Source organism: Pan troglodytes, chromosome 1, assembly GCF_028858775.2.
Source record: "Pan troglodytes isolate AG18354 chromosome 1, NHGRI_mPanTro3-v2.0_pri, whole genome shotgun sequence".
Classification (NCBI taxonomy): Eukaryota; Metazoa; Chordata; class Mammalia; order Primates; family Hominidae; genus Pan; species Pan troglodytes.
In genome coordinates, this window is record NC_072398.2 from 178,639,441 (window position 1) to 178,657,906 (window position 18,466).

The following is an 18,466-nucleotide window of genomic DNA, read 5'->3' on the forward strand; positions in this document are numbered from 1 at the left end:
TGACACCTGCATGTGGCTCGTTGGCTGTCCAGATATGGTTTACAACCTAAATGTATAACACTGTCAAACAAGAGCTCCACTGTTGTTTCACATGCCTGAACATGCTAAGTTAGTCCTAGTGTTTTCTGTACTTCTCGGAAGATCTTGGAGAGGCAATACTGGAATTTCTCATCACAGTCATTCTTGCTTTTGCCACAGTTCTCATAGCACCTGTCGTGTTGGTTGCAACACTTTGTCAGGGAAGGGATACCAATGTTAAGATGAACGCCAAACAGTGGAGAGCCACATCCATTCGGTGGGGAGGGTTTATAACCATAACGTGGGAAAGGCTTAGATCCGTCACTGCATTTATACTGGCAGAGACCGTCCTCGCCTCCCAGGAGGTCCAAGGCGGCGTTCAGGTACGTGTCTATCTTATGAACGCCGTTCCGGATAGTCTTCAGGGTGGCCCTCCAGTCGGTGGTCTAGGCCTGCTCCAGGCACCTGATAACAGCGGCCATGAGGAGGAGCAGGAGGGTGAGCGCGGGGCGCGGGAGCAGGGCCAACCGCGCAGCGCCGGGCTCTACGGGTCCCCGAGCCGCGGCGGGGGGCGCGTCCCCAAAGAGCCCCCGGGAAGCGCTAGGCAGCGGCGCGGGCCCCGGGGTTGGCAGCCGCCAGCTCCATAACCACGCCTCCTTCCCGGCTGGCAGGCAGGGCCTCGCTGGCTTTACGTGAACCGCCTCGGGGAGGCAGCGCGGTCGCGGGGACGCGCCCGCTCACCTGTTTTTTTTTTTTTTTCCTTAAACTGGTAATAGATGTCCATGTAGTTAATTCACACACACAACAAGGAACTATTGAGTGCCTACTATGTATCATGCACTGCTGTAGACACGAGACACTTGGAGAAGCAATAAAAAAATTTCTCCTTCTGGAGCTTGCATTCTAGTAAATGTTAAATATTGTGTATCTTTGTTTATATCTTAAATGTTTCATTATAAAAATTTTTAAATAATTTTAAAAGGAATGAGAAATATGGATGTGAAACCTCAATTTAAATATGGTAATGGGCAGGGCATGGTGGCTCACGCCTGTAATCCCAGCACTTTGGGAGGCTGATGTGGGTTGATCCCCTGAGCTCAGGAGTTTGAGATCAGCCTGGGCACATAGCAAAAACATGTTTCTACAAAAAAAAAAAAAAATGCTGGGCATGGTGGCACGTGCCTGTGGTCCCAGCTACTCAAGAGGCTGAGGTGAGAGGATTGCTTGAGCCTGGGAGGTGCAGGTTGCAGTGAGTGGAGATCGCACCACTGCACTCTAGCCTGGGTAACAGAATGAGATCCTGTCTCAAAAAAAAAAAAAAAAAAAAAAAAAAAAGTAAGCAATCAGGAGATGGAAAAGCCCTTTGTCCAAGTAAACTGGGAGATCTTTGAAATCGCTAACTAGAAAACATAATTTAAAAGTTCAAGGCATAGGCAGGAGAGGAGATGGCAATGTTTTAGACAGAAGAAACTAATCCAGCAGTTTAACTTTAAAATACATTTTAAAACTTTTTTTCCTTTCTCTTGGGTTTCAAGATATAACCTTGAAGCAAACTGCAAAAGCCTTTTCCCTTAGCCGTAAAATAGACCCCATATCCCTCCCTTTCTCACTGTATATACTCCCTTCACATTTATCTTACTGTATGCTAGTATTTAATTATCTGCCTTCTGAGAAGTTCCAAGGGCTAATCTTGAGACAGACAAACCAAGCCTGGAGACACAGCTGCAAAATTCCAAAGATTACTTCAAGGTGGCTAGTCAACAGCGGGGCCATTGTGGAGATGAGACCAGCCCACGCTCCAGGTAGGCTGGGACCCAAGATAGCCACCAGAACAAGACACACAGACGTTGTACTCTGTACAATTCTTGCATGCTTCCCATATCAAATTTTCCTTTTAAGCCCTTCTCTTTCCCTCCAAAATCGAAGTGGTTACTTTAGATGGGAATCTGGCCACTTCCCCATTACTCCGCTCTCGGTTTTTTTGTTTGTTTTAGTTTGAGACAGGGTCTCACCTTGTCACCCGGGTTGGAGTGCAGTTGACAGCTCATTGCAGCTTGGACCTCCGGGGCCACAGCGATTCTCCTGCCTCGGCCTCTCAGTAGGTAGGACTACAGGCACGCACCACCACACCCGGCTAATATTTGTAATTTTTTGTAGAGACAGGGTTTCGCCATGTTGCCCAGGCTGGTCTCGGACTCCTGAGCTCAATCTCTTGTTAACTGGACTCTGCAAGCCGCAGGGAGAAACGTGCTTTCCTTAGAAAACTAGACTAGAGCATATTTAATGATGCTAAAGAGGTTGGTTTTGTATTTCCCTGGGCAAATAATTCTCTCTGAGCCTCCGTTTCTTCTAGAGATGATGTCCATCTTGCAGGATTGAGAACTGGTATAAGCTCCATTATGAAAAGTGACTGACACAAGCTTGGCAGAAAACGGGTATAGTCCGTTTCTCTCCTTAATACCCTCCATGCCATTTGATTGCACAGCAGGGTAGGCGAGTGAGAACTTAGTGTTAGACTCTGTAAAGTATTTAAGATGTGCAGCGAGCTCTGCCTGTCTGAAGTTTTCAACGGACCGGAAAAGGATACTTTCAGGTGCTGAATTATTAAGAAACATATGGTGGGCCCCATTTCCATTTCCCCAGGCTTAAAGGACATGGACAAGCAGGTGAGCCCCGCCCCTGTCTCTCTTCCAGGGCGGAGCTTGGGTAGGCCCCGCACTCTTGCTCGGTGGGGCGGGGCGAGGGCTGGAGGCGGGGTAGGTCTAGCGAGCGAGCGAACGCCCAGCGCCTCGGGCTGAGTGAGGGAGGAGGTTCGGTGGAGAGGCTGCAAGTGGGCGAGGGCTGGGCGCAGCGACCTCATTGGAGCCGGCCGGTGGACGCCCCGGCGGAACCGCCCAGAGTTCCTGTCCTGCGCTACCTGCCCGAACGCGCCTGCGCGCTGCGAACCCCGCCCTGGTGTCACCTGTTGGAGCCCCCCCGCCCGCGTAGCCGTGCACATGCGCACTGCCGGCCGCCGGCCAGTGGGGTCACGTGTTGCGCGCGAGCCACCTCCCCTGCTGGCGCTTCCTGTCGCTACCGCTGCGGCCCAGGGCCCGCGGGAGCCCAGGGCGGTGCCGGGTGAGACAAGGCCGGGGTTTGGCTCGGATTCACCGCGAGGTATGCCGCGTCCCCGCCCCTCGGTGTGGGGAGTTCTGGGGACCGCGGGGGTAGATGGAGGCGGCGCGGGCGGGGCAGGGCGGCGCGTCCCGCAGCGCGGGAGTGGGGGTCCCGTGTCGCCTCCCCCTACGGACTCCGTTGCCCACCTTCCGTGAGGCCTGGCTCTGTCATCGGGGCCGCAGCCTTGGGGTGTCTGACTGGCCTCGCTTTCACCTGAGCCGGGGTCACTCCCGAAATCTGACGCTCAGAATCTCCCGGAGCGCCCGCCAGCTCCTCCGCCCGCTCCCCGCCGCCTCCACGCCCGTCAGCTGGTCTCCCGCCAGCGCTGTGGCGAGATGCGCCGGCTTCCTGCCTTTTCTCCCTACCTCCTGTGCACCTCCCCTTTGGTGCCAGAATGGGGTTTCTGAAACACCGGTACGATCCCGCCACTTGTTTCCCAGCGCCCTCAGAATAATGCCCAAACGCTTTTCGGCTTAGAGATTTTCATGTTCTGCCGCTTGCTCACATTTCCACCTCGGCTTGTGCATTCAGGCCTCACCGCTTATGCCCCAGTCATACCAGGCCTCAGGTTCCATTGTACAGGCCAAGCTGCTCCCCACTTCAGAGCCGTCAAGTGTTCCCTCGTCTTGGAATCCTATTCCCCTCTTTCCCCCAACTTCTTTGCGTGACTCAGCTCAGGCGTCACCGCCTCGAAGGAGGAGCCTTTTCTCCCAGGGCTGAAGAAGGGGTCACCTCAGGGCACCCATGGCCCCTGGGGCAACCCCGTGTAGTCCACCTCCACCCTGTAAATGGTCATTGAAGGCTGAGACCGTCTTAGGTTCATTTCTGCGCTCCCAGTGCCCAGCGCAAGGTCTGACACAGGAGGTCCTGTGAATAACTGTGAGATCTTTATGGGAATCAGAATGCTGAGCCAGCTTTCTCCAGAGCTCAGCTGTGAGATGGAACTTTGATGACATGTCCTTGGATGATGAAAATGTTCTGTATGTGTGCTGTCTGGTCATAGCGCCTCACCACATATGGCTGTTAAGCACTTGGAATGTGTCTGTTGTGGCTGATGGACTGGATTTTTAGCTTTATTTCATTTTAATTCATTGAAATTTAAAATTAAATAGCCAGCTATGGCTTCCATAAGCACAGCTTTAGAGCCTTTCTGAATTCTACCCAGCCTTCCACCCACCCTGAACCTAGAGTACTTCCCTGAATGTGCTTTTTAAATTTGAGTCCGTTCAGAACATTCCCCAGTAAACCCATTAACAGGTGATCCCCATCCCTCCCATGGCCTGTGCTGCTTCAGTGCTTTAATTAAAGGTAACCCATACTTTGGTGTTCAGCATTGCCTTTGGGAGTTTACTATCCACACCTTACCACGGGTAGCACTGTTGGGGGCGTGGCTTATGGGCTACTCCAGCCTGAATCTCTGTAACTCTTCTATAGGTATCTAGGCTGCCATGATGCCAGGGCCAAGACCTCGGAAGGGCCCTCAGGCCAGAGGCCAAGGGGTGGCCGCTGCCAAGCAGGTATGGAACTTAGCCTTCTAGGCTACTGGGTCGGTTTGGGGATGGGGGTCCCTAGACAACTTAGGCAAACTGGATCACATGTAGTTCCCCCATTAGTTCAGAGACTTGGAGCAGTGCCTCCTGGAGGTGGCAGAGCCCTTAGACACCCATCTACTAGTCTCTTCCACATACAAGTGGGGAGAGGGTTCAGGAATCACCAAAGTTTAGGATGTTCTGATGGGACCTCAGTTCTCTCAAAGGTTCCTTAGATAGGGTCACAACTTTGCTTGTTAGCCAGGGATGCCAGGGCATGAGGGCTGTAGTCAGTGGGAGGACTTCACTGCCTAGGGACAGATGGCTGTGCCCCAAGTGGAAGAACAGGGGGGTCTCCTCTCCAATTTTCTTCCTTTATTTCTTCTGGGCCTACGTCTTGAGACTTCTTAGTCCATTTTTACTGTCTTTAAAAAGGCAGGTAAGAAAGGAGATGGGGTAAAGGGCATAGACTCAAGTCGCAAAGAGCTTGTTTTAAATTCTGATTGTCTCACAAGACTGTCTCAGTTTCATCTGAACATTGGGATAAAAACAGAATGTAAGCTGGGTGCCATGGCTCACGCCTGTAATCCCAGCACTTTGGGAGGCCGAGGTGGGTGGATCACCTGAGGTCAGGAGTTAGAGACCAGCCTGGCCAACATAGTGAAACCCCATCTCTACCAAAAATACAAAAATTAGCTGGGCGTGGTGGCATGTGCCTGTATTCCCAGCTTCTTGGGAGGCTGAGGCAGGAGAATCGCTTAGACCCGGGAGGCAGAGGTTGCAGTGAGCCAAGATAGCGCCACTGCACTCTAGCCTGGGCGACAGAGCCAGACTCTGTCTCAGAAAAAAAAAAAAAAAAAAGGATGTACCTCTACCTAGAGTAGTCATATTCATGGAAACAGAAGAATGGTGCTTACCAGAGGCTGGAAGGAGGGGAGGAAGGGGGGTTAATGTTTAATGGGTAGAAAGTTTGTTTCACAACATGAAAACAGTTCTGTGGATGGATGATGGCGATGGTAGCAGGATATTGTGAATGTCCTTATGCCATTGAACTCACCCTTAACAGTGGTTAAGATGGTAAATTTCATGTTGTATGTGTTTTACCAGAGTTTAAAAAAATAGGACCTTCTTTTTTTTTTTTTTTTTTTTTTTTTGAGACGGAGTCTCGCTCTGTCGCCCAGGCTGGAGTGCAGTGGCGCCATCTCGGCTCACTGCAAGCTCCATCTCCCGGGTTCACGCCATTCTCCTGCCTCAGCCTCCCGAGTAGCTGGGACTACAGGCGCTCGCCACCGCGCCCAGCTAATTTTTTGCATTTTTTAGTAGAGACGGGGTTTCACCGTGTTAGCCAGGATGGTCTCCATCTCCTGACCTCGTGATCCACCCGCCTCGGCCTCCCAAAGTGCTGGGATTACAGGCGTGAGACACCGCGCCTGGCCAAAAAATAGGACCTTCTTCTCAGAATTGTGAGAATTAACTGAGGTAGTTAAGATAATCACATAGAACGCTAAGAACAGTGCATGGCAGCTATTGCTGTTGGTCGTAATAATGGTAGTGTGTTTTAAATTCTGACTCACAAGACTGTCTCAGTTTCAGTGTGGTCTTACTGGGTTTTTTGTTGAGTCCCTAGGAAGGTAAGTGTCTCAAGGAGTAATGTTGCAGGCCTCAGTTTCTTTCTGCACATTGGGCCTCACAGACTGAAGGAGCCACTGATTGGGACTTGGAGAGCCCCAAGTCTGGCTCTGGAGCTGGACCCTACCCTGCTTGTTGTGTGGTTCCTAAGAGTCCTGCTCTGCTCTCAGATGGGGCTCTTTATGGAGTTTGGCCCTGAGGACATGCTGCTGGGCATGGATGAGGCTGAAGATGATGAGGACCTGGAGGCTGAGCTGCTGGCTCTCACAGGGGAAGCACAAACCACAGGCAAGAAGCCAGCACCCAAGGGGCAGGGTGAGTTTGGACACAGGGCTGGTCTTGGTGCTGGGACAAGATGGGCACAGGCTGGTGGTAGAGGGGTTCCCTTGCAGCTGGACGGAGCCAGCCAGATCCCCTGGTCCTTCCAATACCCATCTGCAGCACTCCCACCAAGAGGCGGCCTCGCCCTGCTTCCCCACCTTGTGTCATGGCCTGGGGTGGCCCCTCCCCATTGTGGACAAATGTGTTTCTCAGACTGACTCAGGTCCCCATCCTTAGCCCTAGCCACGGTATTGGTGTAGGGTAGGGGCCCAGTTAGCACAGACTGAACTGGGTACATAGGAAGTACATAGAAATTGTGTCCAGTGAGTTAAGTGGAATCTCCCTCCACAGCCCAGATGAGAACAGAGACTTCAGGCCTGGGAGGATCAGGAGGTCTAAATCGTCCTCTCTTTTCACCAGGAACCCTCAGAGAATCCCCCCACTCATCCCCCACCATCCTGTGTGTCCCTGAGTTGAGGATAATGGGAGGACCTAGGAAGGGGCTCACTGCTCCTGCCTTGGGGTGGCACAAGCCTAGGTTTGAATCCTAGCTCTGCCACTTAAGGATTGCAGTGATAGGAAAATTAATGTTGGAAGTTTCTTAGTTTATTCAGTATATGAAAAGGGGATATTATCCATCTTGCAGATTTGTTTTGAAGCTCAATTGGACTTTGAAAATCTTTACAGATGTGAAAGGTGTTGGAGGTTGGAGAGAGTGGATGGCCATGTCTATGTCAGGCTACCATAGGCAGAGGTGCAGAGAAAGGAGCAGCTTGTTGCTTGGTGGGGGGCCAAGGAAGGTTTCCCTGTTGAGGTTCTTTTGAACTGGGTCTTAAAGGAAGAGCAGTTTTCCAGGTGGGACTCTGCCGTGGGAGGGAAGGGGGATTTCTGCCTGGGTGGATCTACCAAGCCCCTCCTTTACTCATCCCTGACCTTATCTGAGTTGTGCTGACTTGTTGTGACCTTTTTCCCCCAGCCCCCCTGCCCATGGCCCACATCGAGAAGTTGGCGGCAGACTGTATGCGGGATGTGGAGGAGGAGGAGGAGGAGGAAGGGCTGGAGGAAGATGCAGAGCTGCTGGTGTGTCTGCCAGGCTGGTATCCCAGGGCTCTGAGGCAAGCTTGGGCCTGGTGGAGGAGAGGGCAGTGGAGAGGAGGCTGGGGGTGCCCCTGTATTCTCTGAGTGAGTGCTTGCCCCTCCTGGCTGTACAGTGGGTGGCGTGTCTCTTTGACTTCTGGTCTAAGCTCTGCAGTTGGGGATTCTCAGATTTGGAGTAATTACTATTTTCAAGGCTATCCTCGGTCAGATTAAAGAAATGTTTTGGTGAAGGGGACTCAGGCACAGTGACTGACGTTAGGGAATATTGCTGAGAGAGAGGGTCCTTTACTCTCAGGTCCTGTTGTGGGTATGGTCTTGAGGCCCCCAAGCTCCTGGGCTGTGTTTTGTCTCCCTAGACGGAGCTGCAGGAGGTCTTAGGTGTGGACGAGGAGACTGAGCCCCTGGATGGTGATGAGGTAGCTGACCCAGGCGGCTCTGAGGAGGAGAACGGCCTAGAAGACACTGAACCTCCAGTGCAGACAGCCGTCCTGACAGCTTCAGCCCCAGCAGCTCAGGTGGGTTCTGGAGGAGGGCCCCTGTGCCTCTGATGCTCCTGTGCGCCCAGACGTAACACGTGTGTGGCCTGGCCTGCACAACAAGGCTGCAGTCACCCTTTCCAGGACCCTCCTCCAGCAGCCGCCCCAAGCAGAAACTGAGCACAAGAAACTCCTCCGTGGCAGCCAGCCTCAAAGGCCTCTCTGTTCTCCTAGACTACCCCCCGGGAGCCATATCCTGGCTTCCACCAAGTGGGGCTCTGTATTTGCCTCTGCCATGGCCTCTGGCCTCTCCAGTGAGCCTTTGCTTCCTGCCTTAAGGCTTTTAGGCTCTTTTTTCTCCTGGAGTCCCAGAGCTCCATCTTCTAGGGCAGCTTCCGCAGAGGGAGAATGGTAGGCCTAGCAGGCCCTGGAGTGGCCAGGCCCTTAGCTGAATTGTTCATAGGCCGGAGCATCTCAGGGGCTACACGCTTTGCTGGAGGAACGGATTCACAACTACCGAGAGGCTGCGGCCAGTGCCAAGGAGGCAGGCGAAGCAGCCAAAGCCAGGCGCTGCGAGCGCGGCCTGAAGGTGAGTCGGGCTAGGCTGGGAGCAGGGCTAGGCTGGGAGCAGGGCACGGGAGGGGGCTGCATGAAAGGCGGCTGGTGGAGATCGCACCAGTGGAGGGGAGGTCACCCCACCAGACTTTGGGGGTTGGGGGGCCACCCCTGGCCTGTCTTGGAGCAGGGTCTGGGCTGAGATGGCTGGCTGGGTTTCTGGACCAGTTCTCTCCCTCAGACCTTGGAGTCGCAGCTAGCCTCTGTGAGGAGAGGCAGAAAGATCAATGAGGATGAGATCCCACCTCCAGTGGCCTTAGGAAAGCGGCCCCTGGCCCCCCAGGAACCAGCCAACAGGAGCCCTGAGACAGACCCTCCAGCTCCCCCTGCCTTGGAGTCAGGTATCTGCAGATGCCCAAATCCTGTTCTAGTTCCTGGGGTCATAGCCCACAGCGTGTGTCCCCAGCCTGCCACCACTGTTCATTACCATTGGTCACATCCTCCCCAGGACATCAAGCCAGTGAAGTCCGTGGGCACCTTCTTCTGTGACCCTCATGTGCTCTCTGGGGACTGTTTGTTTCCTTATAGACAACCCCTCCCAACCTGAGACCAGCCTCCCTGGCATTTCTGCCCAGCCCGTTTCAGACTTAGACCCAGACCCGCGGGCCCTGCTGTCATCCCGACAGAGAGAGTACAAAGTGGCTGCCCTCAGTGCCAAGCGGGCTGGAGAGCTAGACCGTGCCCGAGAGCTCATGAGGATTGGGAAGGTATGGCATCTGGCTCAGGGCACCCACCCTCATTTTATAGACAGGGGAAACCGGCTCAGAAAGGGAGCTAGACTGAGATTGAGTGAGATTGGCCTGAGTGGGGGTTGTTTCAGCCCAGGCTCTTGGGGTCCCCTGTCTTTCACCCACACCTGCTTTTCCAACTTCTGCAGAGATTCGGTGCTGTCCTGGAGGCCCTGGAGAAGGGGCAGCCCGTGGATCTGAGTGCCATGCCCCCGGCACCTGAGGGTCAGTATGTATCTGCTCAGGCTGCGGTGGGGTTGGGGAGTAGTAGCAGGCCTGGGGCTGGCCAGGCCCTCCCACCTACACCTCTACTCTGGGTCCCCCAGATCTGAAGCCCCAGCAGGCTTCTCAGGCCCCCACAGCACCCTCAGTCATTCCCCCAGCCGTGGAGCGAGTGCAGCCAGTGATGGCCCCTGACGTCCCAGCAACCCCAGGTAGGGCAGGATGGTGGGACTGTGGCGTGGGGACCTGCAGGCATTGGAGGGCAGGCTGAGCTGATGCCCACTTCTTCCTTCTTTCCTTCAAGTGGCCCCTACAGAGTCACAGACAGTGCTGGATGCCCTGCAGCAGAGGCTGAACAAGTACCGCGAGGCGGGCATCCAGGCCCGGAGTGGTGGGGACGAGCGCAAGGCTCGGATGCATGAGCGCATTGCCAAGGTGGGCCCGCGGCTGTGCAGCCCCTGCCTGTGCTGGCCTCTTCCCTGGCTGGGTGCTCTGTCTCCCTGGTCCTCCAGCTAGTCCTTGTCTTTTCTGAACCATCATCTGTTTGTCTCTCTGGGGCTCTTGCTGCCTTAGGGATCTTTTTGTCTCCCAGGGCTGCTGTCTTCCCACCAGTCTCCCTCTCCTTGCCCCACTGTGTGTCATGTTGGGCAGGGGGCCTGTGGGCTGCTGCCGACCACAGGCCCCTCCCTTCCTTCCCTTGCAGCAATATCAAGATGCTATTCGAGCACACCGAGCAGGACGGAAAGTCAACTTTGCTGAATTGCCTGTTCCTCCAGGTAAGTGGGGCATGGCCTAGGGGCTCTGTGAGGAGGTGGTCCCTGGGCAAGAAGGGAATGGGGGACAGCCAGTGATTCCCACTTCTCATGCGTCTGCCTCCCCTCTGTGGAGCCATCCATCCCAGCCATGCCCCAGCAGAGCCATGCCCCAGACAGGGCCCCGGGTAGCTTTGTGCTTCTCTGAGGCTGCTCCCTGCCCCTCCCATGCTGTCTCTCTCCCACAGGATTTCCCCCCATCCCTGGCCTGGAGTCCACTATGGGTGTTGAGGAGGACGCAGTGGCAGCGACATTGGCAGCTGCAGAGAAACTGGCCTCCGCAGAGGATTCAGCCCCGGCTGATAAAGACGAGGACGAGGTTTGGTTGAGGGCTCAACTCCAGGGCTGGTGGGGAGAATAGCAGGTGAGGGGTAAACCCAGATCCTGTTGTCCATACTAACAAGCCCAATAAGGTACATATTCTTTCCTCCACTGTACAGAGAAAAAACTTGCCCAAGGACACCCAGCTAGGAAATAGAACTAGGATTCAAACCAAGGTCTTTCTGAACCCAGAGCCCTGGCTCCATCCCCATTACCCTGCAGTCTCTCTCCTGTTGGGGAGGTTAGATGTGAGAGCTTCTGAGGCTGCTTCTAGCTCTCAGATCTTTTAGGACCCAGGAAGAGAAGCCACCCATCTCAGGTCACACAGCGATGTAGTACAGTGTTAGGAAGACAGCCCAAGTCTGGGAGCCGCCATGACTATGCTAGGGAACACATCCCCTCCTAACAGCCTCCTGGGCACCTGCAGGGTGAGCCCCCAGCACAGGCCCCAGTGGCCAAGAAACCTGCACGGCCCACAGTCCCTTCATCCCAGCGCCTGCCTGAGCCCAGGGCCTCAAGTTCTAAGGAGTCACCGAGTCCATCTGGTGAGTTGGGGACAAGCAGGGTGAAGAACTGAGGGCCTAGAGAGGGCAGGTGTGGCCCTAACCAGTGGCCTTCTCCCTTCAGTGCGGGAGCAGCTGGCACTGCTGGAGGCACGGAAACTGCAGTATCAGCGGGCAGCCCTGCAGGCCAAGCGCAGCCAGGACCTGGAGCAGGCCAAAGCCTATCTGCGGGTAGCCAAATGTCTTGAGGCTCAGATCATCCAGGCCCGATCTGGCAGACCTATTGATCTGTCCAAGGTGAGTCCCACCTGGTTAACCACCAGGACTTCTCAGGCGGAGAAGGTGGCTGGCAGGCTTGACAGGCTGTGAACGAGGGCAGCTTCTGGGATGAGGTAGGGTTTGGACAGAGCATGATGACAGCTGGGAAAGAGCCTTTTGCTCATACTCCTCTACCTCACGGCCCCAAAGGAAACCAGGAGAAGGGAAGGTGGGCTGCCTGTGGTCAGAGATGACAAGGCTGGGCCAGGCCATGGGAGGCAAGAGTGTTATCTTGGGATAGAATGGGAGGCGATGAGTTGTCATCACTGGACTTTAGTAGAAGCTGAAGAATTACTTAGTTTGGGTTCCTGCCTTTGTTGGACTTGGTAGAGGAGTAATCTGACTCTTGGGGCCCGAGGGGCCTTGTGACCTGGGTAGGTGCCTTCGCCCTTGACGGATGAGGAGGGCGACTTCATCCTCATCCACCATGAGGACCTGCGACTCTCCCAGAAGGCGGAGGAGGTGTATGCCCAGCTGCAAAAAATGCTTCTGGAGCAACAAGAGGTCAGCAGGCCCCTCGTCTGTTCCTCCCCTCTGTGCCCACAGCCTCCCCGTGGAGGAAGACCTGGAGCTCAGACCACACAGCCCTGGACTCAAAATTCTCAGCTCTTTCACTTACTCACTGTGTGACTTGGGCAAGGCACTTCCTTCTCTGAACTACATTTTCCTCATCTATGAGATGGGGTGATAATACCCCTCTTTCAGGGTGGTACAGAGTTCAAACAACAGAGAAGAGGGAAAGAACATTGTGATGTGCGTGTATGTTTATGTATTTATCTATCTGAACTGCCACCTGTTCTGGAAAGGCTGCCTTCTGAGGGGATGTTTGAGTTAGATTTTGATGGAAGGAGTTGCTAATTTGGGGAATGGCTCTCCTCAGAAGAGAAAATGACAAAAGTGTAGGCAGAGAAACGTGGTGGGACTTGGGAGTAGTGCCCTTGGGGCTGTGTTGTGGGAGGAGAGAGGTGAGGCTACAGAGGAAAGTTGAAGCTTTGAGAAGTCTAGCCTTGAATGCCAACCAAGGCAGGTCCTGCTCTGGGCTCGGGAGTCACTCTGGGCCTCTATTTTCAGAAGTGCCTGCTGTTCTCCAAGCAGTTCATGCACCAGGGCAACGTGGCTGAGACCACCCGGCAAGTGCAAGGACTGGGGCTGGGCTCATAGGGTGGGGAGCAGAAAATCCACCATCATGCTGACATACCCATCCCTGTCAGATTTGAGAAGCTTGCTCAGGACCGCAAGAAACAGCTGGAGATCCTGCAGCTGGCCCAGGCTCAGGGCCTCGACCCTCCCACCCACCACTTTGAGTTGAAGACATTCCAGACTGTGAGGTACCAAGGCCTAGGGAAACAGGGGCTCCAGGCAGGGAGGGCAGGAGGCTGGGAGCCCAGGCCAGAGACTGCTACCCCTTTAGTGAGGCTTCCCAAGCCTGGCCCCGCTGTGGGCACTGGGGCTGCTGAGGACGACAGGGTGCATGCTAGTGGAGAGCGCACAGCTGTCTGGGTGCTGTGGAAAGAGCTCTGGACCAGAAGTCAGAGATCAAGGTCTGCATACCAGCTCTGCCTTCCCTCCCTCCTGTCACCACCCAGCTGGGCAGACAGGCCCTGGACGAAGGGACCTTGTTCCACTACTGTCCTTTACTTTTGAGCATTTTCTCCTTCCCGCTTGGCTCTAGGATCTTCTCAGAACTCAACAGCACAGAAATGCATCTGATCATTGTCCGGGGAATGAACCTCCCAGCCCCTCCAGGTAACCCTAGGGCCGCCCCTACTCCAGGAGGCTCTTGCCCGGACACTCCAAGTGCTAGGCTCCTGGCCACTCCCTCTGACTTGACTCCCTTTTCTCCTTCCCAGGGGTGACTCCCGATGACCTGGATGCTTTTGTGCGGTTTGAGTTTCACTACCCTAACTCGGTGAGGTTCAGGTAGAAGTAGGATCCTCTGAAACCCGCCTTGCATTCCAGGACCCTGTGCTCACTTTCTTCCCATCCCTGGGAGGTGTGGCTGCAGTGCCTGCCCTGTGTGCCTCTTTGTTTATACGCTGTCCTGACTTCTCCCTCCTCACTGCTTAGGACCAGGCTCAAAAAAGCAAAACAGCTGTGGTGAAGAACACAAACTCTCCAGGTGAGAGCCACACGTGGGCCTCTTTCTCCTCCCTCAGAGTGTGTGGGCAGCACTGGTGTTTCCAGAGTGGGTTCCCATCTATGCCCTTACTTGATCCACCCCACTTGGGAGATAAAGGTGCTGTTAACATGCTTCTTCTGTAGTTGGAGAAACGCGCAGAGAGGTACAGGGACTTGCCTGGGGCCTCATGGCAAGGAAGTGGTAGAAATGGGATATGAACACAGGAATTCTGTATCCCAATTCCAAGTCTTTCCTACTTTGTTATAATCTATGTCTAAAAAGAGTACAAAAACTCACTTCCAAGGCCAGGACCGCGATGCTCTACCACCCTTTGGAGGCAGCACCCCAAAATGCAGGTGGAGAGATTGGGGGAAGGCAGCCAGCCCTGGGCCTCCATTTCCACTTCCTCAGGAAATCCCGAGAGCCAAGCCCCTCCTTGCTTTCTCCCCCTTTGCCAGAATTTGATCAACTCTTCAAACTAAACATCAACCGAAACCACCGGGGCTTCAAGAGGGTGATCCAGAGCAAAGGCATCAAGTTTGAGATCTTCCACAAAGGGTGAGGCTCCTATCGGTCACGCTGCCACACGGGCCGGGAGGAGGGAAGAGCGTTTGTCACTGCTGCCCCTGCATGGGCTCAGCCAGCACATTCCTGCCTTCCCTGCCCAGTCCAATCCTCTGCTGCCTCTTGACTCCCCAGGTCCTTCTTCAGAAGCGACAAGCTGGTTGGCACAGCACACCTGAAACTGGAGCGCCTGGAGAATGAGTGTGAAATCAGAGAAATTGTGGAGGTAGGGGCTGGGGTGTGGGCAAGCCAAAGGGGTTGGTACGACAAGAGCCAATATGCACTGAATGCCACACCTTGTTGTAGGTTTTCGTGCTCATTACTTAATTTGAAATTCTCCACAAGTGTGCTTAGAGTAGGTGGAATCCTCATTTCACAGATGGAGAGGTTCAGAAGGTCTGAGAAATCTCATAGAGGGACCCAGGAGAAGGCAGCCTCCTTGTTTCCAGGAACTCAATGGATTCCACAGGCAAGGACTATACGACCTTGCCTCTGACAAATGAGGAAACTCAGGTCCGAGAGGAAAGGGGGTTCTGTAAGCTCATATGGTGTGTCCTTGGCAGAGCTACGACCAGCTCCTTACTGATAACCTATGTAGGCTGGGGCTTTTCCCACTGCAGCACACCTGGCCCTACTGCCTGCCTGGGGAAGTTGTTCTTATGCGGGCCCTGGTCTCTATTGGAGCCACTGAGGATGGTTGGACTTCTTGGGCCTATTGTACTGCTTTGTGCCCTAATTAACTGCCTCATCTTCTGCCCAGAAGAGGGAGTAGCGTGGTGAATGGGAAGGAACCCTGGGTTTGGGGTTCCAGTGCTGACTCTGCCACATAGAGTCATCTGCTTCTCTCTCTTGGCCTCTGTGAAGTGAGGGTTTGGGTCAGTGGAAGGCTGCTGCTTCAAGCCAATGTTTCTTCCAGAAGTTGCCGTGGGGATTGAGGAGAAAATGAACAGAGCTCTAGGATGCTTGTCTAGATTTATTTATTACTTTTTTAATAAGACTCACCTAAAACCACCACCACCACCTCCTCCAAATACTGGGAGGGTAGGGTTGTCATGAATGGAGATTCCTGTGTTCATGCCACAGGACATCTTAGCTCCTCTCACTTCTTTCCTGGGAATGTAGGGACCTGCCTGCTCCCCATCTCTGTCCCCTTAGTTACCATTTCCCTCTCTGTGGTCCTCACAGGTCCTGGATGGAAGGAAGCCCACCGGGGGGAAGCTGGAGGTGAAGGTGAGGCTGCGGGAGCCTCTGAGTGGCCAGGATGTGCAGATGGTCACTGAGAACTGGCTGGTTCTGGAGCCCAGGGGCTTGTGAGGTGGGCAGCTCTCTGGGCCTTCAGAACCTTTGCCCCCTCCTTTTACTCAACTAACTACTCAACTTATATCTGGAGAGAAAACCTAGGAGTTTCTCATCTATGAGAAAGACCTACCATGCTGGGTAGGGCTTATGGGCTGAGTTTCTGATGTTCCTCAGTAGAAATGGGAAGAGAAGGTAACCTTCCAAGGTTTAACTATCTATCTATCTTCAGGAAACCCTTTCTAAAATCTTTGTGTTTTCACTGCAGTTTAGACTGATTTCTTGTGCTTTGCACCCCTGTGTAGCCGATGGCCAGCACCAGGAGAGGAGTCAGGCCGCGACTGTGCAGGAGTTGACTTTCCCAGCTTTGCTGGCTTCAGAAGCCTTTGTACATAAGAGATGCTGCTACCCAAGCACCAAAGACCTGTTAAGCATGTGCACTACTGACCACGACTTTCCTGTTGTTGGCCCCTCTGGGGCTCTACAGAAACAGACTGGGTTCCAGGAGCCCATCTCACCGCTGTCTCCCCCTGCCCCGAGTCTGGAAGAGGGCAAGGACACTTCCATTCCTCTGTACCATGGAGTCCTGCAGCCCCTTAACCCCTGCGTGGCAACTGTGTACAGCTTACCCCTGCCTCCAGTTGCACCACTTCTAGATGTGCCTTTAAAAGATGTAACTATGAGATGGGAGAACTTGAGGGTGATCGGGAACCTCCCCTGCTGAGGGTGGTGTCAGGGTTCTGTGACTCCAGTGGGCCAGTGGTAGCCTGTCCCAGACAACTCCGTCACCCCAGCTCTGCCTGTGCCTTTATCCCTGACAGCTGCTGCACTAGCCTTCCTGCTTCCCTAAGGACTTAGTGGAGGGGGAAAGTTGTTTTTGGTACTACTTGGTGGGAAGTAAGGGGAAGGTTGGATCTTGGGTTTGGTCTACCCACCCAAGAGAAAAGACTGTTAACTGGAAGAAAAAATATATATATAAAATTTTATGTAGACACGTTTATTTATTTAGGAAACTAAGTCTAACTCATTGTAGGCATTTTATACTCAACTATACAGAGTATCCATCAAAGTCCTAATCTAAAGTCCTGCTCCCTGTCACTTTTTAAAAGCCAGGGTAGCAGTAACATGACAAACGGCTGCTGTGGCTTCCTCTTGAGAGAGGACAGGGAAAGCCTTTCCTCTTCAGCTGGTTATGTGGGGAACTTCCTTAGTTTTTTCCACAAGAAATTCTCCTTTGGCTTTGTTTTTCTGAATGGATGGAGACTATGAAGGGGTTTGTAGTTGTAAGAGATTTAATATTCAAAACTGAAATATTCTGCATTTCTTAGAAATACCCCATCATCTTCCCCCACCCCCTTTTTGAATTATTAATTCAAGATCAACAAAGCATTCCTCAAGATCACTTTTAAAAAAGGTTAGAAGTGAAGCAAATACATTCAGCTTACTGATCACTATAGTATTGCATAAGCACAGCTCAAGAACTGAGCTTTGTATGTGTCCTTTTGGGGGATAACAGGGCTGGACCATGCTTCCCTGCCCTTAAACGCAGAGCTTTTAGTGGGTCACAGAGCGGGAACTACACACAAGTGACTTTTTTCCCCACGAGCCCTCTGGCCAATTTTTTTTTTTTTTTTTTTTTTGAGACAGAGTAGCTCTCTGCCAGCCAGGCTGGAGTGCAGTGGCATGATCTCAGCTCGCTGCAACCCTCACCTCCCAGGTTCAAGCGATTCTCCTGTGTCAGTCTCCTGAGTAGCTGGGATTACAGGCACCCACCACTATGCCCGGCTAATTTTTGTGTTTTTAGTAGAGACGGTGTTTCGCCATGTTGGTCAGGCTGGTCTCGAACTCCTGACCTCATGATCCACCCACCTCAGCCTCCCAAAGTGCTGGGATTACAGGTGTGAGCCACCGCACCCGGCTGGCCAATCTTATCAGAAGTGAGCTACCAAAACTTCCACAGATGTGAGATTTAACACTTAATTGCAGTCACGTGTATGCAACACAGCAATAATCTAGAATGAAAAGGAGGGTGATTAGCCTTCATAAGATGACCTATAGAGCAAAGAAAGGTGACTGGAAGGGTTCCTAACCCAACCTACTCCCCTTAGGGTGTGTATCCAACCCAGTGCTTCCTAAGAGGGTTACGGACCACTGTGGTTATCCTCTAAAGTTCCAGTCAGCTCTAGGAGTTTCTAAATTCAGGCCTCTGTTGGAAATGGCCTATTTCGATACATAGAAAGTTTTCTATGGCTCTAAAGGTTTCTCCTTTGCAACCCATTCAATTTCAGTCTGCTGCTTTGCTCTTTCAAAACAGAACCTCCAGGCTGACGAGGCAAGACAAAGCCTCCCACCAGACTTGGAGATTGAAGTTCTTAAAAGGCCTTTGTTGTAGCCAAAGGCACGCATGCGTCACTGGTAGTAGGAGGAGCCTGTCCCAGCCTCATCTTGTCCTGAGATTTATCCACATACAGGAAACAGGCGGGACACAGTGGCTCACGCCTGTAATCCCACCACTTTGGAAAGCTGAGGCAGGTGGATCACCTGAGGTCAGGAATTCAAGACCAGCCTGGCCAACATGGTGAAACCCCATCTCCACTAAAAACAAAAACAATTAGCTGGGCATGGTGGCCGGCGCCTGTAATCCCAGCTACTAGGGAGGCTGAGACACACGAATCACTTGAGCCCAGGAAGCAGAGGTTGCAGTGAGCCTCGATTGTACCACTGCACTCCAGCCTGGGCGA

General features: G+C 53.3%; 1 protein-coding gene across 6 annotated transcripts; it reads left to right on the forward strand.

The window, feature by feature from the left end:
• Positions 1-2,796: 2,796 nt before the first annotated feature.
• On the forward strand, positions 2,797-16,715 carry CC2D1B (coiled-coil and C2 domain containing 1B). Of its 6 annotated transcripts, none has more exons than XM_063817621.1 (27): positions 3,087-3,174; positions 4,609-4,691; positions 6,503-6,647; positions 7,341-7,508; positions 7,630-7,733; positions 8,108-8,266; positions 8,691-8,816; positions 9,024-9,183; positions 9,371-9,549; positions 9,720-9,795; positions 9,897-10,004; positions 10,097-10,227; positions 10,496-10,568; positions 10,793-10,923; positions 11,353-11,470; positions 11,553-11,725; positions 12,125-12,250; positions 12,818-12,876; positions 12,958-13,074; positions 13,419-13,492; positions 13,597-13,655; positions 13,814-13,865; positions 14,324-14,423; positions 14,565-14,655; positions 14,809-14,898; positions 15,615-15,744; positions 16,031-16,715. In XM_063817621.1, the coding sequence occupies exons 5-26, from the start codon at positions 7,641-7,643 to the stop codon at positions 15,741-15,743; spliced, it is 2,424 nt and encodes an 807-aa protein (XP_063673691.1). In that variant the 5' UTR covers positions 3,087-3,174; positions 4,609-4,691; positions 6,503-6,647; positions 7,341-7,508; positions 7,630-7,640; the 3' UTR covers position 15,744; positions 16,031-16,715. The 6 variants fall into 6 exon arrangements, with proteins under 6 accessions (XP_016773812.1, XP_016773804.1, XP_016773797.1 ...); XM_063817619.1 differs by having other exon boundaries at positions 3,096-3,174; positions 11,335-11,470; XM_016918315.4 differs by lacking the exon at positions 7,341-7,508 and having other exon boundaries at positions 2,954-3,174.
• The last annotated feature ends 1,751 nt before the right edge of the window (positions 16,716-18,466 follow it).

Excerpts from the sequence above, each read along its gene's own strand:
- CC2D1B (XM_016918308.3), top strand. The coding sequence starts at position 4,623 with ATGATGCCAGGGCCAAGACCTCGGAAGGGCCCTCAGGCCAGAGGCCAA. Across the intron at positions 13,656-13,813 it reads AGTTTCACTACCCTAACTCG|GACCAGGCTCAAAAAAGCAA; the intron begins GTGAGGTTCAGG and ends CTCACTGCTTAG. Across the intron at positions 14,424-14,564 it reads TTTGAGATCTTCCACAAAGG|GTCCTTCTTCAGAAGCGACA; the intron begins GTGAGGCTCCTA and ends TTGACTCCCCAG.